The 18424-nt window shown below is 35.4% G+C and overlaps 1 protein-coding gene and 1 long non-coding RNA gene across 3 annotated transcripts in view; both read left to right on the top strand.

The window, feature by feature from the left end:
- Nucleotides 1-11859, top strand: part of mpp2a (MAGUK p55 scaffold protein 2a) — a 14646-nt gene extending 2787 nt beyond the window's left edge. Inside the window, exons 2-13 of one of the 2 annotated variants that reach the window (XM_016269021.1) lie at nucleotides 3059-3101; nucleotides 4266-4363; nucleotides 5339-5491; nucleotides 5584-5739; nucleotides 6685-6912; nucleotides 7766-7897; nucleotides 8102-8204; nucleotides 9176-9244; nucleotides 9341-9502; nucleotides 9686-9888; nucleotides 9979-10104; nucleotides 11439-11859. In XM_016269021.1, the coding sequence (XP_016124507.1) occupies nucleotides 3059-3101; nucleotides 4266-4363; nucleotides 5339-5491; nucleotides 5584-5739; nucleotides 6685-6912; nucleotides 7766-7897; nucleotides 8102-8204; nucleotides 9176-9244; nucleotides 9341-9502; nucleotides 9686-9888; nucleotides 9979-10104; nucleotides 11439-11615 (1650 nt within the window). In that variant the 3' untranslated portion in view covers nucleotides 11616-11859. Of the gene's footprint in view, nucleotides 1-3058; nucleotides 3102-4262; nucleotides 4364-5338; nucleotides 5492-5583; nucleotides 5740-6684; nucleotides 6913-7765; nucleotides 7898-8101; nucleotides 8205-9175; nucleotides 9245-9340; nucleotides 9503-9685; nucleotides 9889-9978; nucleotides 10105-11438 lie in introns of both variants that reach the window. The other variant, XM_016269020.1, reaches the window with a different exon arrangement.
- Nucleotides 11860-14601: 2742 nt separating this feature from the next.
- LOC107583098 (uncharacterized) lies at nucleotides 14602-18424 on the top strand. The gene is made up of 3 exons (XR_001609009.1): nucleotides 14602-14663; nucleotides 17786-17873; nucleotides 18348-18424. It is a non-coding gene; the product is annotated as an uncharacterized lncRNA (long non-coding RNA).

The raw sequence follows: 18424 nt of genomic DNA, 5'->3' as shown, positions 1-18424 counted from the left end.
AATTTTTTATATATCTATTTTATATATATATATATATATATATATATATATATATATATATATATACTGTATAGTTTAAATTTATGTACTAATATAATTACAACTAAAACCAAAATAAAAATTAATAAAAACTGTATAGGCATATTTCTTTTTTAAACTAATGAAAATGACCAAAAAATAATTTAAACATTAAATAAAATGGGAACGGAAGATATAAAATTGAAAATAGTAATACAAACTATAATAGTATCTCAAATATACTAAAATAACACTGATCTGGACACTTTAAAATTACTAGCATAATTTATTTGAAGATTATTGTTTGTATTGGTTCAAATACTTTTTGGGGCTTATTTTATTTTAAATTGTTAGACTATAATTTGCTTTACTTGTTTCTTCTGCAACGTTGCTAATATTAATATGCTAATATTGTGCTAACTGTGATGTTCAATATTTAAAGTTTTAATCAAACACCTTGACCAGAGAAGCATGTTCTGTTATTGTGCCTGTAGGTTAACAATAAAACCTGTTTGTTTTGTGTGGGTTAATAAAAGCATAGACGATGGAGCCCTGAGGGGGTCTGTGATTAAAGATGGTGGAATAACTAGTGGAACAACAAAAAATCAGAGGCGCTTGAAGCGTTCACAACACCTATATATTCAAAGAAAGCACAGTCAGCACCCATTAATAAAGACCTGCAGGAAAGGAGTTGCTGGAAATGAGCTAGGTGAAACATTTGACTCCATTTAAATGAGTGTCTGTGTTTGCCTGAGCTGAACTGACACTTCATCCCAGTATAGCAGCATCACTCTGAACGCTGTCATGCTTGTGAATAAGCCAGAGTGTGTGAAACAGAGGTGTGTGTGAAGTCTGACCTCTCCATCTCACTGGGACTGCTCTCAGCTACATAAACAACAGATTCACACTAGCATCACAAAACCACATCATCAAAGTTCCCATGTTTTTTTCTTTGATTAAATGGGATATTATTTGACGGCCCAGGAAAATATACATAGTATTTGTATATAGTAAAGTGAATAGAATAAGTCATCAGTCAAAGTCAAGTCTTTCCAGGAATTTACATTTATGCATTTAGCAGATACTTTTATCCAAAGCAACTTACAAGTAATTTGTCCTACAGATAACAATATTCACAGTTATTAGAATGCTTCAGCTAGAGCGGAGATGAATTACAATAAGAAGATAATTTTCTTTTTTTTTTCATTTCCAAAAAAACAGATTATGCCTAAAAAACAGGCTTATTTGACCTTGTTTACCTTTTACCTCATATACGTTGATATAAAGCTCAGCTAAACCCTCTTAAGTGAATTCTGGACTATTCTGGCTCATGTTTAAAGGTAATTTACTCATCCCTTATGTCATTCCAAACCTGTATACACTGATACACAAAACAAGATATTTTGAAGAATGTTGCTAACAGTTTTAGTGCCCATTGACTAACATTGTATGGACAAGTAAAAAAACACTGAGACATTTCTCAAAATATATTTTTGAAAAAAGAAAAAGAAAAAAGAAAGTCATACAGGTTTGGAACGATATGAGGGTGAGTAACGGATGACAGTTTTAATTTTTGAGTGACATATCTGTCTAATAACTGTATAACAGCATAAATCAAATAGCTCAGATTTTTAAGTAAGACGTTCCAGCTTCCTGGGCTTCAGCTTGAATTCCTGGCAGCTGGAATGTAAGGCAGCTACTTTCCCCTTTAGGGAAGTAGGCTAGTCACTCAGCTCATAACCTACGTAACATGTGGGAGAAAAGGGATCACTATAGCAACCACCTCTGTCATACAGTGTATGTGAAAATGGTTCATGGTTGCATAGGATTTTTGAGAATACTTTGCGCCCATTATTTGTGTTGAAAGCTTCATAATGTCAGTAGAATGGTGTGTTGTTAATGCTCCCATGGGAAGATCCCTCTTTGAGCTGAAGTAATGAAGGCAGTGTAGTCGACTCGTCTCTAGCATACACACGGTTAATTTATATGCTCACTGTGGGCTGTATCAGTACATACGTTACATAATACATCCTGTTTTGTAGTATGATTGACAGCGCAGCTCCTGTTCGTGAGAAAGTGTTGCAAAAATCACAACAGATGTCCAGAGAAAACAATTGTTTGCCTATTAGTTGGATTAGTAGTATGATTGACAGCGCAGCTCCTGTTCGTGAGAAAGTGTTGCAAAATCACAACAGATGTCCAGAGAAAACAATTGTTTGCCTATTAGTTGGATTAGCCATTTGTGTGTGTGTGTGTGTGTGTGTGTACCTGGTATTTATCACATTATGTGTGTGTTTGTGTGTGTGAGACAAATGAGAGAGAGAGAAGGTGTGTCAGGTGTTAAGGTCCTCTGATCCTTCAGGTCTTTGAGGGATTACTGCTTTCTGGGACACGGTTTACACAGTTTTAGAGCAGCAACTTATGGGAATACGCATACAAAACACTATCATGCCTAATAACAGGAATCACTGATTTAGTTGTTAGAAATGATTTTATTATATTGGAAGAAAGAGACTGTGGAGTGATGGATAAATCTATTGCCTGGGACAGCACAGTCATTTATACAGTCATTTACACACAGTCACAGTCATTTATACAGAATTATTTGACAGTAGGATGCAGCGATTGACCAAACCGAATCAAGTATTCCAGAAAGTCTATTATAAAAAATACGTATAATCTTATTCTCAGCGCTTCTGTTATTCCCACTCTCCATCTCCCCTCTCTCCTCCTCCTGTGACTTGTGTCTCTAGTGCACCTGCTCCCTGTCATGCTTTCATTTGGAGGACAGGGCTGAATCTAAGCAACCCCCTAAAAACCATTAATTCTCTCCCTCCCACACACACACACAGACTGAGAAATCTCATTGTATTGTATATATTGTCATAGCAGCCACAGCTTACTAGTAAATGCCCCCACTCTTTTACATTTCTTTTCATTCCCCATCTTTCTTTTGCTTATACTTACTCTACCCTTTATTCCTAATGATTATGTTAAATATTAATGTTAAATCTCTCTCTCTCTGGTGCTCTGGTTGCAGATTTCAAACATCATGCCTGTGGCAGCCACCAGCACAGAGCATGGTAAGTATCATCACAAATAAGAGCATTTTTGGCCCTGTGGAACTTTACAAAATAAACTTATAAAACACACTTTTTACATTCTCACTGTTGAATGTTTATTTAATGCATCAAATAACAATGTCCAACAGTGAACATACAGGCATCACAGGAGATGTCTTTCACTTTTGTCACTTTTTCATATTTCCATCACATTTCAAAACATGCATTGTGTTCAGCAGCATTCTGTGATGGAAATAACGGTGATGAAAATGATGCTTTAAACATTTTTAATGACAAAGCTTATTTGTCCTGCTCAATTTAATGTTATAGTTAGTCCATCATAAATGCCCTTCATTTAAATATTTTTTTGCGCTTTTTGCTGTTTGCCAAATAAAGGATGAATGCATGGTGACCAAAAGTGCTTTAATGTGATGTTTAGTCAAACAAAAACGTTTAAATCATGTTGTTTTAATGAAAAAATGCTTAAAAAACTGTTTCCATCTACTATGAAAAGCATTTATTTACAGCATATATATTTTTCCTTTGCATGTCTTCGGACCCTAATGCAGATGGCTTAGCATCATTTCAGCAAACTATTGTTGCTTTGTGCCTGTGGCGTAAACAGTAGCCGCAACGAAGTTGTTTCATACTAAGAATATGATGTAGAGCCAAAACAGTACAGATCACAACAGATAAATCACAGAAATGATGGTCACTAAAAGTAATTTGACTGTTTGCTGTGAGGATTTTCCTGGCGCTGTACTTATAAACATGGACACCCTTGTGCCACAGATGGCTTGCACACACGCAGGGATAACCAGCTTCAGTGATATCATTCCCTGGAGATCCACTTGACATTTTTGTGCCCTGCAGTGTCTGCTAATAAATACTGTGTGATTCTGATATATTAAGGTGCAGTGATCTACCCTAAAAGGTCAGACATGCAGTTTAAGCCCTCTACATCTTATCATATACACGACTAGTCATATTTCAGTAGTTAAAGGCATAGTTCCAGGAGGCTTCACAAAAATGTGGTTCATATTTCATATACATTTGAGCTGTACATTTAAAAAAGACCTAATATTGTCCATATGGTAAGATGTAAGTATAAAACAGATTGCGCGAGTGTGTGTGTTTGGTCAAAGAGTACAGTTTAATCAGGTCTCTGTCTTTTCCCCCCAGCAGTGCCGCCGGTGCTGGACACACTGAGTGACAGCACCAGCTCCACCACTGCCAATGACCTGGACCTCATCTTCCTCAAGGGCATCATGGAGAGCCCAGTGGTCAGTTTTCAGCCCACATAACTCAGTCCTTATTGCCCAAAAAGAATCATATTAAAAAAAGTTGTGACTATACATAATCCCACTTATAGCTACTCAACAAGTAAATACATTTATGAAATATTGATTTAAAATTAATTTATACCACCTGTCAAAAATGTGGACTAATTAAGATTTAAAGAAAAAAAGAAAAATGTCTCTGCTTACTACGGCTGCATTTATTTAACCAGAAGTACAGTAAAACACTAATATTGTGAAATATTATTACAATTTAACATTTTTCTATTTGAATGTGTTTTAAAATGTTTACTTATTTTTGAAAATTCCTGAAATTTCAGCAGCTATTATTTCAGTCTTACGAAATGTGGTACTCAATTATTATTGATAATCAACTATTAATAATGGTTCTTATTATTATAAATGCTGAAGGTTTGATGCTGAATTTGTGGAAACTGTGCTACATTTTCTCAGGATTCTTTGATGAATAGAAAGTTCAAAAGAACAATTCAAAAAGTGTATTATTGAGTTTACTGTTTACTATTGAACGGTAGTATATCAGTTACCAATGAACTGTTTTCAACATTAATAATGATGAAAGGAAATGTTTCTTGAGCACCAAATCAGCATTCATTTCTGAAGGATCATGTGACACTAAAGACTGGAGTAATGACTGCTGAAATAACTATTTTCATCATTTAAAAGTTGTTGATTGTTTCATGTATTTTGATGGATCTCAACCAGTATCGGTCTGAAAAATATTAGAATAATACTGTATAAGAAACATGCATGCACACACATAAATAAGAGAATAGTAAATAATGTGTAGGAATAAATACATTTTAAATCTCTCTGAATATGAATAAGATAAGAAATCTTGTCGGAAGTTGCCAAAAGCAGCAGTAGCAATATAGCCAATCTTTCACGACAGACCAATAACTGATAATTAGTATGGCTCTTAAAACCTTACTGATCTTCTAGAGTGCAGAGAGTCTGGAGGAGACACGACTGGAGGCCGTAAGGGACAATAATGTGGAGCTGGTGCAGGACATCCTGAGAGAGCTGAGCCCCTTCACACACCACAGCAACACCGCCGCAGAGCTGTCACGCATACTCAACCAGCCGAACTTCCAGGTACACCGCTGCAGACCAGCAGACCTGTCGAATGCAATGGGAATAATAGACCGTCTTATTAGTGACTGACGCGCTGTGCTTTTGATGATCAGTCTCTGTTGGAGACGCACGACTCTGTGGCCTCTCAGACATGTGAGACTCCGCCCTCGAGCCCCTGTGCTTTCATGGAGCCGCCCATCAACAGCGTACCGGTGCCAGCTGATGCCGTCCGCATGGTGGGCATCCGCAAAGTGGCTGGAGAGCATTTGGTAAGATTGCACTCACAGTGTTTCTGTGTGCAGAGAAGCCTTTAAAAACTCTCTCATACTTAAGATCGTTTTCTTGATGTTGGTTCCCACGGTAACAAAACTTGTATAATTTTTATTCATACCTGGAAAAGTCATAGAAATAAAAACAAGAAAAAAAAATCTTTGAAAAGTCATACATTTCTGTAGAGAATATACATTTTATAATTATGCTGTGCTCTAAAGTATGAAATTGTACAACATTTCTAAGTGATTATGCTTTGTTTATTTATATAATTATATATTGTATCGTATAATAGTAATGTTATATTAAATTATGATATTTAATGTAATTTTTAAATATTATTAAAATGTAATACTAATATTATATTTTAGAGCAAACCATAATGATAGTATTAAACAATATGTATGGTTATGCTCTGCTGTAAAATATGAGATTAATATACAAGATTTCTGTTTCAAATAATATATTTTACAACAATAAATTATGTAATTATATAATATGATATTTCCATATATTTGTAATATTATATTAAATTATACTATAATTTTATTTTAATTCTAATATTATTTTTACAGAGCAGAGCATTATGAAATTATTAAACCAAATTTATGGTTATGCTCTTATTATATATTATATTATTATATGTACGTATGTATGTATATATTTATATATAAAACTAATATTATATTTTAGACCAGAGCATAATGATAGGATCAAATGAAATATGTAGTTATGCTTGCTCTACAATATTACGTTAATATTCATTATATGAAATCCTACAGTGAATATACAATTTTTTTTGTTAGTATGCATCACTTTAAAATAGTAAATGAATATATAAAGGTCATGGAAAATCATGGAAACTGATTGATCAGATTCCAAATGTGCTTACTTAGAGTGTTTTGACTACTAATTTCTGACTTGTCGTCCTGTTGTTTCATCAGGGTGTGACGTTCCGCATTGAGAACGGAGAGCTGGTGATCGCCCGCATTCTCCACGGGGGGATGATCGACCAGCAGGGTCTGCTCCACGTGGGTGACATCATCAAAGAGGTGAACGGGCGAGAGGTGGGTGACGACCCTCGTGTGCTGCAGGAGATGCTGCAGGAGGCCAGCGGCGGTGTGGTGCTCAAAATCCTTCCCAGCTACCAGGAGCCGCATCCCCCCAGACAGGTACCATCACAATACACACCGGGACATGTTCAGTGTACTTGCATGCATAGGGCATCACATCGATGACCCCGTTTACACCTGGTATTATGTCTCAGGCCACCAGTGGTTTTGAAATGCTGGTGGCTCCACATATGCACATCACTGCAACCTACTTTCCTCTTGTTTTTCTCTGCTTCTATTTCGTGGTTGTCATGGATACCAGAGTTTGCTGCGAACTCTCGGTTAAAGCCAGATGTGTTTGCTGTGAGAACAGACAAGATTTAGATTTTTAAATGTAGAAGCATGTTGTAGGCAGTCTCAGCAGACACTATTAGCATTTTACTAATTCAGACTGCATTTATATAATTCTTTGATGGGGTGAAACAATTTTAACTTTCAGATGGACTGTTAAATCAATTTATATTAAATGCCGTAGAATAAATTCTTTGAAAACTGAGCTAATGTTTTAAATCATTTTCAGATTTTGAATTATTGGAAATAGTCAGTGCTGGGTAGTAACTGATTACATGTAATCTGGATTACGTAATCAGACTACAAAAATGAAGCTCTTAAATTTTAAAATGCTCAAAATCCATTTTTTTGATAGGTTACCTGATTAGTTATTTTTCACACAATGGCAGTAAATAATTCATAATTTATTGATTCTCTCTAATTCTTTTTTTTTTCTTCATTACATTTTCCTTACTAAAATATTACCTCATATACATATGGAAAGTCTTCCAGTTTTATGGAGCTGCACTCACCAGCAGTTTCTGTCATGTAATTTGTAATCAGTAACGCACAACTGGAAATAGTTCACATCAGTAACTTTAACGTGTTTCAATCATGATCACGCTTATCCTTGTCTCTGCAGGTTTTTGTGAAGTGCCATTGTGATTATGACCCTGCCAATGACAACCTCATCCCTTGCAAGGAGGCGGGACTACAGTTCTCAAGCGGAGACATTCTGCAGATTGTTAACCAGGAAGATGTGAACTGGTGGCAGGTTGGTCGGTCAAATTAGAAGCACTACAGTATATTTGTGCTAAAAATGATGTGTTCATTTACCTTTTTTTTGAGGACCGAAAGTCACGCCTGCTTTTTAGTTAAAATGTAAGATCGCTCAATAAAAGTTGATCAGCCTAGTAAAATAATAACAAACAAGCTAAAAATATGCTCAGTGACTTGTTTGTACATGATGTCTCCACAGGCACGTCGTGTAGAGGGAGGCAGTGCTGGCCTGATTCCCAGTCAACTTCTGGAGGAGAAGAGGAAAGCTTTTGTGAAGAAAGATGTTGACCTTTCACCAGCAGGTATACTTATAGTAGTAATAATAATAATAAACAATTTAAATGTAACATATTTTCAAATATAATTTATTCCTGTGATGCAAAGCTGAATTTTCTGCATCATTGTCACATGGTCCTTCAGAAATCATTCTAATATGATGATTTACTTCTCAAAAAAAAAATATGTAAAAGTTGTGCTGCTTAATATTTTTTTCAGGATTCTTTGAACAGAAAGTTCAAAAGAACTGCATTAATTTGAAGTATTATTTTTATTAACATTGTAAATGTCTTCACTATCAATTTTGATCAATTTAATGCGTTAATTAAAGCATTATTATTATTGTTTATATGGTTTATTGTTTTTTAACCCTACCCTATTGAATGGTTGATTTGTACATACTGCCCCCTGGTGGATTTAATATGAACGTTTACGATGTCTAATCTTCTAATCAAACGTTCTTAAAGCAGCACTATGTAACTTTTGGCGCTCTAGCGGTTAATAAACAGAACTGCACACATCCCGCGGAAGAACATTCCAACTGGAACTACTTGTTTTTTTTTTTGGCAAATATAAAAGCCTTTTCACACCAAAAGTGAACTGTATAAGCCTCAGGCTGAAGGGAAAGTAAATTTACATCCATACAGTAGAATGTAGAAGAAGAGTAATCATGGGGACAGGAGAGCTGTCAATCAATACATTGGGGGGAAAAAAAGTAACTTGCATTACTTATTTGAAAAAGTAACTCGTTACTAAAAAGTAATGCGTTACTTTACGCCTTACTTGAAAAAAGTAATCTGATTACGTAACTCGCGTTACTTGTAATGCGTTACCCCCAACACTGCTCGCTCATTATATACATTTTGCACATTTTGAACACAGAAAAAGTTACATAGTGCTGCTTTAAAGCAATGCAAACAGTTAAGGTGCAAACTTTGTTAAAGGTTCAGTAATGCAGTAAATATTTGTGTACAAATAATATCACTGTGTATTACAGCCAATCTCTGCACTGGAATGGTTGGCAAGAAGAAGAAGAAAATGATGTATCTGACTACAAAAAATGCAGGTTTGTTTTCTTTTGACTCAAATGCATGTTTTTTTTTTAACTGCATGTCTTTTCTGTTTTCCAATCTTTCATTCTTTCTTTTTTAATCCCTGACAGATTTTGACAGGCATGAGTTACTGATCTATGAGGAGGTGGCAAAAGTCCCACCGTTTCGCAGGAAGACGCTGGTTCTGATTGGTGCACCTGGAGTGGGCCGACGAAGTCTGAAGAATAAGTTGCTAGTGTCAGACCCTCAGCACTATGGCACCACCGTCCCCTGTGAGTCATCTCTGGGTGTATTAGACACAGTTTTCTTTACTGTGGGGGTTCAGAGTCATTCCTGATGCAAATATTTCTTCCCTTTAGTGTGAGAGATTTTTTGGACACAACCAAAATGTAATGCTAATCTGTTAATAAACAGAAATGAATGATTCATCTGGGCTGTCATGTAACTGTCCACAGACACCTCTAGGAAGCCCAAATCAGCAGACAGAGAGAACATGATGTATGCCCTCACATCCCGGAGTAAGATGGAAGCTGATATTAAAGCTGGCCTCTATCTTGAACATGGTGAATATGACGGTAACCTCTACGGCACCAAGAATGACTCCATCCATGAAGTAGTGGAGGCTGGACGTATCTGTATCCTGGACGTCAACCCACAGGTAAGGGACTCTTTAACTAAGGAGATGATCAACAACAGTATTTCATGAAAACCACTTTTTGATTCAGAATTTTTTATTTTTTTGCCATAGGCCCTAAAAGTCCTCAGGACATCAGAGTTTTTGCCGTATGTGGTGTTCATCAAAGCCCCAGAGTTTGAGGTGCTGAAGGCCATGAACAGATCTGGGGTGGAGGCAGGAGTGACCAAAAGCCGAACAGTAAGTTTAAAGGGATAGTTCACCCAAAAATGACAATTACCCCATGATTTACTCACCCTCAAGCCATCCTAGGTGTATGTGACTTTCTTCTTTCAGATGAATACAATTAATACAATTCAGAGTTATATTAAAAAAATGTCCTTGCTCTTCAAAACTTTAGGTGCTCAGATTTAGAATTCCAATAAAGCACATCTATCCAAAGATGTGCATATCTATGCAAAGCGATACATTTGTGTAACAAAAATATCCATATATAAAACTTTATAATTCGTAATCTAGCTTGCACTAACTGTTGTACGTGCATTCACAAGAGAGTGGCGTCCAGTGGATGACGTAGGATGTAGGCGTAAGCATGGTGACCATGATTTCACCAAGTACAACATGTTCCTGGATCAACATCCTTGTTGATCCTGGAACAACATTCCAATTCAGGAAATATCTGTTTTAGGCTTACGATCAGGGTTAGGTGCTTCTACACCCTTCTTAATCAGCTATCATTTCACACTGATTTTAGGAATAAATTATGGGTAGGGTTAGGTTTAGGGGTAGGGATTGGGTTTAGTCTATATTTTTGAGAGCAAAACAAAACACCGGTCACAAATTAGTTCAATATAAGTCAAGAGGAGACTGGTTTTCCTTTGCTGTATACAAAACTTGGTTTTCGTGAGACTAGCATCTTCTCACTGGAGCTTACGCTACACCTACATCCTACGGGCTAGAGATTACGGTTTATAAAGTTGTAAGGTAACACTTTATTTTAAGGTGTCATTGTTACACATGTTACATGTTCGTACTATTATAATAACAATAAATGATGCATAATTACATGCAAATAACCCTAAACCTAATCCTAACCCTAACCATACAGTAAGTACATGTAGTAATTTAATATTACTCCGTACTTAAATGTATAATTACACTGTAACAAGGACACCTTAAAATAAAGCGTAACCAGTTATACATATGGATATTTTAATTACACAAATGCATCACTTTGCTTCAGAAGGCTTTTATTAACCTCCTAGAGCTGTGTGGAGCACTTTTTATGATGGATGGACGGACTTTATTGGACTTCAAAATGTCAACACCCTTTCACTTCCATTATAAAGCTTGGAAGTGCCAGGACATTTTTTAATATAACTCAGATTGTATTCATCGGAAAGAAGAAAGTCATATATACCTAGGGATGGCTTGAGGGTGAGTAAATCATGGGGTAATTTTCATTGCGTGAACTATCCCTTTAAGTCCCACTTAGTAGCTGTATACTAAACATGGTTCTCTTGAAACTCAAGTTTTGCCCATCCTAAAAATCTTCATCTGCCTCTTCTCAACAGGACGCAGAGCTGAAGAGGACGGTGGATGAGAGCGCCAAGATTCAGAGAGTGTACGGACACTACTTCGACCTCACCATAGTAAACGACGATTTGGAACAAGCATACAGGAACATCAAATCCTCCTTAGAGAAGTTAAAGGGAGCTCAGCAGTGGGTTCCGGTTGGGTGGGTGTTTTAGAGCTCAGTACAGCAACTAGTGGATGATTCATGTGACACTTTATACCAGTGTTAACTGGTTTAAATCATCATCCTCGTGCCAAGGGTGTACACTGATCAGAGAGCTTATATGAGTGCGTGTGTGAGTGTGTGAAATCAGCATCTACCCTTTACGAAAACAGCGACATACTGATACAAACTTCAGAACCAAGGTAATAGATAACTCGTGTCAGAATTGAACTTCAGTCTCATCTTTTTGTTTACAGTAAACATTCAAGTTTCAGTTCAGATGTTTTTTGAAATTTGAGATAATTTTTTCTTTAATTTTATACAAAATGTCTGAACATCTTTTAACAATTAAGTTAAAAAGAGTAGTCTCTCAAAGAAAAAGATTAATTTATTTCAGAAGCAATCCTGTAAGACAAGACTTTATTTGCAGAATATATTTTGAATTTATAATTGATAAATAGTTTTGTTGTTGTTTGTTTAAATGTAACCTTTTCAAAAGGTTTTTAGATTTATTGGGTTAAAACAAACAAACAAAAAAGATCAAACTTGAACTACTGTTCAAAAGTTTGGGGTCAGTAATATTTTAATAAATTAATACTTGAATAATTGATTAAAAGTGACAGTAAAAACATTTATATGTTACAAAAGATTTCTATTAAAATAAAAGGTGTACTTTTGAACTTTCTCATCCCCAAAAAATGTATCACAATTTCCACAAAAACTGATAATAAGATAAGTTTCTTGAGCAGCATATTAGAATGATTTCAGAAGAATCTTGTGACACTGAAGACTGGAGTAATGATGCTGAAAATTCAGCTTTAATATCACAGGAATAAATGACATTTTAAAATAAAAATTGTAATAATATTACACAACTGCTACTGCTTTGCTGTATTGTTTATCAAATAAATGCAGCCTTGATATGCATAAGAAACTTTAAAAAAAAAACTGAATCGATCCCAAATTTTGAATGATAGTATGTATTCTCTAAAAACAAATCTTATGCAGATTTGCTTCTCAAGTATATTTAACAAGTTACATTTTTTTAAAATTATTTTAATTTCAAATCCACAGTTTAGTACAGGCCTACATAAATTCTGTTAGCATAGGTGGTAGATGATCGGACAGTGTTTCATCTCTGAATTATATTTTTATTATAAGGCTCTATTTTGCTCAGCTCCTGTTGTTGTGTCAGGCACATGACTTTCGTACAGTTTTTTTTTCATATACATCCACATTACAGCACAATTTTTTTCTGAATTTAGCACAGGAATATATGGAAATGTGATCATATACAGACTGAAAGCACACTGAGTAACAGAAACAGTGGGCAGATAATATTTGCACACAATATCCTGTGCAGAAGGTCACTGAATGCAGCATATCATTGACTTCAGATGGTTCTTTTCGCAGATCACCATATCAAACATTGTGAACTATATTTACATATTTAGATATGTTAGAAACAATATACATATTTATTTATTGATTTGGACTAAACCTCATTTTTACACTTAAATTGGACAAGAACCTGTGAATTGAAGGGAAGAACAGTGCTAGAGCATGGTGTTAAGACCTTTATATAAATATCTATGAACACGCTGTCAGTGTAAAATGTTGTGACTGCATGTAATCTGTGTATCTGCTCTTATTCGCAGCAATTTATTCTAATGCTGTATATGCTTATTGGATGAAAATATCTCTTTTTCTTACAGACAAACCCTCTCTACTTTTTTATTACGAATGATCATTCTTCAATATTCTTACATTTATTTTCACTGATTATCATTCATGCCAATGACATTTGGCTTGAATATTGGCAGCTATTGTTTATTTATTTGTTTTTTATCATTTATATCTGTGTGTGAGGTGTTAGGATTTAAGTTTTGATATTGATATTACATTTATAATGGAATAAGTGAGATATTACATTTATAATGGAATAAGCTAGAGGCAGATACTGTATATAGTAGTCATGTTTCATGTGCAAAATCAATGAATGATTAAAAGAACAATCTGTAAATGGCCTGATTTCTGAAATAAAATGTTTGGGGAAATAATGTGTTACTAAATGAATCATTAATTAAATGGATTTAACAATCAAAGTCAGAAAAAAAAATACGGACAGCATTTTATACACCTTTTAACTTCAATATATGTGTTGCTAATGAATTAACTTTACTGTCCAGATTGACACTGAGTCCACACAGACAAGAACTAGACTTCATTCTCAATGAATGGGATAAATCTCTTCAGCAAATGACAGAGACAGTCATTTATTTACAATCTAAATGTGACCTACCCTGTTGAAAAAAACAGCATATGCTGGTTAGGTATGTTTTGACGCTGGAATGCTGGTTTAAGCTGGTCCTTTGCTAGTTTAAGATGGTCCTTTGCCAGCACATGACCAGCATAAACCAGCAAAGGACCAGCTTAAACCAGCAAAGGACCAGCTAAAACCAGCAAAGGACCAGCACAAACCAGCAAAGGACCAGCTTAAACCAGCATCCCATCGTCAAAACATACCTAACCAGCATATGCTGGTTTTTTTCAACAGGGTAGTCAAGGACTAGGTTTTGTCTTCAGTTAGCATGGCCCTGTGGCAGTTGTGTGGCAAGTGCCTGTAGTTTTGGACACACTGGCTTTAAGAGCTTCTGTCACTGGTTGATCATTTTGTCAAATATGAATGTAACTAAAGTAGCATCCATATAAATCTGTAATTTTTAAGATTTCTGAATAAGAAATTTCTAATTATTTTTAAAAGTAAACGTGAAATTAACTCATGTTGTCCTATGATATATTGTGTTTTTCTGTCTGCGAAAAGGAAACATAAAGATATGAACTGATTTATCATCTTAAATTCAGATCAGCTCACATAATTGTTTGTTCACAGTCACGTCGTCCAGCCCTACTTTACCCTGTGCAGATTATTTAACCGGTTTCACCAGCAGAGGACAGAGTTTGTCACACAAATACATTCACTTCAGAGGCTGTATGTATGCCAATAAGTGTGTGGTGAAGCAACACGATGATGTTCATCCGAAATCCGACCAACATCGAGGTACATGAATTGTTAAATTAAATATCATTATTCTGTCTACAAACCAAGTTGCGGTATTGATAAAAATGTATTGTTTAGAGCAGGGGTGGGCAAACTTGGCCCTTCCAGGTCACTTTCCTTCAGAGTTTAGCTCCAACTCTAATCAAACACACCTGAACCAGCTAATCATTGTCTTCAAGACTACTAGAAGGCTACAGGCAGGTGAGTTTTATCAGGGTTGGACCAAATCTCTGCAGGAAAGTGGCCTGGAAGGGCCAAGCTTGCCCATCACTGGTTTAGAGACTATAAATGAGTCTTTATTAAAAGTTTCATTATTTGGAGGGAATGGCTTGGTTTTCCATTTGATTTAAAGGGATAGTTCACCCAAAAATGAAAATTCTGTCATTAATTATCTCACCCTCATGTTGTTCCAAACCCGTAAAACCATCTTCGGAACACAAATTAAGATATGTTTGATGGAATCCGAGAGCTCTCTGACCCTCCATAGACAGCAAGGATATTACTACGATCAACGCACTGAAGGACGTCTTAAAATAATCCATGTGACATCAGGGGTTCAACCGTATATTTGACGAAGCTACGAGAATACTTTTTGTGCGCAAAGAAAACAATGATATCGTAATTTATTGAACAATTCTTCTCCCCGAGTTAACGTTTTCCACTATTTTGGAGAGTACTCCAGAACATAATCAACGTAATGAGCGCTGTTTACGTTCAGCATGTTCAAGCTATCTACTGAACGTAAACAATGCTCATCACGCCTTAATTGTGGTAATGTCGTAGCTGTCTATGGGAGGGTCTGAGAGCTCTCAGATTCCATCAAAAATATCTTAATTTGTGTTCTGAAGATGAACGAAGGTCTTACGGGTTTGGAACGACTTGAGGCTGAGTAATTAATGACAGAATTTTCATTTTTGGGTGAACTAACCCTTTAAGCATAAGGTACGAGAGACCACGCTATACTGTGAATACAGTACTTTGTACGTCTCACTAGAGTAGCTGCAACTTCTTTAACCATGATTATAATAATGCAGCATAACCCCGAGTGTATTTTATAAAACGCTAACTAAATATTAACAAATACTAAGGACACAAGTTTTCAGTCAAACAATCTATGGAACGCATGCACGGTGATTAACAGGTGTTTCTTGGCCAATCAGATACCATGATGATCTATTTGCATGTAATGTGCGCTTCATTAAAATAATGATTATAATAATAATAAAACTAGCTCTAAATCCTCTCACGGCTCCACAGTATGTTAAAGGATAGTTCATCCAAAAATTAAACTTCTCTCATGTCATTCCAAACCTGTATGTGTTTCTTTCTTCTCTTGAGCTCAAAAGCAAATATTTTGAAGAATGTTGGTAACCAAATTGACAGTAGTGCTGACTTCCTAGTGTTTCCTCCACCCCCTCCCCCCATACTATGGAAGTCAGTGGCTACCATCAGCCAACATTCTTCAAAATACCTTCTTTTGTGCTCAAGAGAATAAAGACACGTACAGATTTGTCATGAAATGAGAGCGGGTAACTGATGACAGAATTTTCATTTTTTGGGTGAACTAATCCTTTAACCTGTATAGTCTATTTAAAAAAAACCTTCCTTGAACTCACTTATGCAAAAAAAATGTGTATTTATGCAACTCCTTATTGCCACTCCCCTCACTAACCTGATTTATCTTCCCACACGTGTGGAGGTGAAAACAGGATGTATTCTGGTAAAGAGGCAACCTGTAGAAATGCAGATACTGTATGAAAGCAGAAATGTTTAAAATGGCCAAACTGTTCATTAAGAGAAGATCATTTATAGCCTGAAAGCAAGTCATTCTCTGCAGCAGGTCAAGTTGACCTTGCACTTCAGATATTTTCAGCCATTTACTTTTATTGACCCAGTATCTCTGAGAAAACGGTGAGAGGCCATGCATGAAGTTACCTCACTGGACCCACAGTCTTCCATTTGTATATTCAATACTTTATTCAATTTTCATATTTCAAAAACATATTTTATCCAGTAAACTACAAGCAAACAGGAAATGGCTATCTTTTTATGTTTCTATTGGTCATATAGTAGAAGTGGATGACGGCAGATCATTGGTGTCATTTCTGAGAATATTTTAGTCATATGATGACATGGGCGTGTTTTATGTTTTTTTTTCCACCGAGTTAAGACGTGATGTCTACAATAGTCTACGTAAGTCGTGATGCACAGGTACAGTACTAATGTAGACCTTTGTACCAGTAAACATTCCAATGCAACCATAATTCCATTGCACTTACAACACAGGCACAGTAAAAGCTTTTACACGTCTATAGATTATGTGGCATGAGAAATGAGGATGGTAGTAAAAAGTTATTATTTAAGCATGTTTTCTAATCTAGAACTCGCAAGCCTCTTGGATTTGCATATAATATAAAACATGCCACAAACTGAAATGTTCTGAAATGATGCAGTTTGATTATAAAATATTATTTCTAAATTATAAGTAGCCCATGTAAATAATGAAATGGCATTATTTAATTTGGTGGTAGATGTTTAATAAGAAATCAATTAATTACATCAATGAAACAAATATTTCATATTAAATCAATAAATGGACAGAAAGAGAGAAACACTTGGCAATATGACTGTATGCAATTATATAACATTTGCTGACATTAAAGTGTTTGAAGAGGTAGATAGAAAAACTATGCTTTTATGTTGCATTTTTCTATTTTATTTTGTATATATATATATATATGTATTTATTTTTATCTTTTGGTTTTACATATATATATATATATGTATTTATTTTTATCTTTTGGTTTTACATATTCTGATTACTAACAAAATTGCACTTATGTGACTGTGTATTTAACTGTCAATGCACCTTCATAAATAGCCAAAGCTGTGAATTCTCCAAAGGTGTTGTTGCAAAAATGTCAACAATTCTGTGTTTTTCTGTCAATATGGGGTGCTGTGTGTACATTAATGAGGAAAAAAAATTAACTTAAATGATTTTAGCAAATGGCTGCAATATAACAAAGAGTGAAAAATTTAAGGGGGTCTGAATACTTTCCGTACCCACTGTATGGTTCATATTTTATGAGTTATAATAAATGCATTGGCTTATGTCTGTGTAGGACCATGAGGGCAGTGGCAGTGGTAATGCTCTAGTCTTTGGTTCCTGAGGCTGCAGCTCAGGAGGCATGTTGACTATGAAGAGTGACAGTAAGAAAGATGGCTTATACTACACATCGTTTCTTATCTCTCGATAACATTAACATATTCTCAGGTATATATTGAGGATATTATTAAGAGCCAGTGTTTATACAACATTATTTTAATCATACAGTTTCAGCTGTACAATTTACAACAGGTCAACCATTTACAACATTTCTTATAAATGAACACATTTCACAAAGTTAACAAAAAAAGTTTAGCTATAGCATGTACAAAATTGATAAATATTCACAAAACAAAACATATATACTTTTAAACCTTTAACCAAGTTCTGCTGCTCATTGTGCAAAACTGTCTTTGTGACCCTGCAGGACATGTTCAAAATCCCATCAGAGTCACAGTGACATTATAACTGTGACATTATCTTTCTCACCATTTAAACCTTTGTATAGGTAGCATGAGTAGTAGTCCTTGGAAAAGTCATGAGAATATGACGTTGCTTCTTATTTTTCCTTTAACCAGTCCAAGTGCTTGAGATGCGCTTATGATCATGAATGTGAGGGTGAAGGAGAGACAGATTCTGAATATGCAGGAGGGGG

Source organism: Sinocyclocheilus grahami, unplaced genomic scaffold (assembly GCF_001515645.1).
Source record: "Sinocyclocheilus grahami isolate Dianchi unplaced genomic scaffold, SAMN03320097.WGS_v1.1 scaffold49.1, whole genome shotgun sequence".
In the NCBI taxonomy this organism is placed as follows: domain Eukaryota; kingdom Metazoa; phylum Chordata; class Actinopteri; order Cypriniformes; family Cyprinidae; genus Sinocyclocheilus; species Sinocyclocheilus grahami.
Note: the sequence above shows the minus strand (reverse complement) of the source record. Positions and strands in the feature narration are given on the sequence as shown.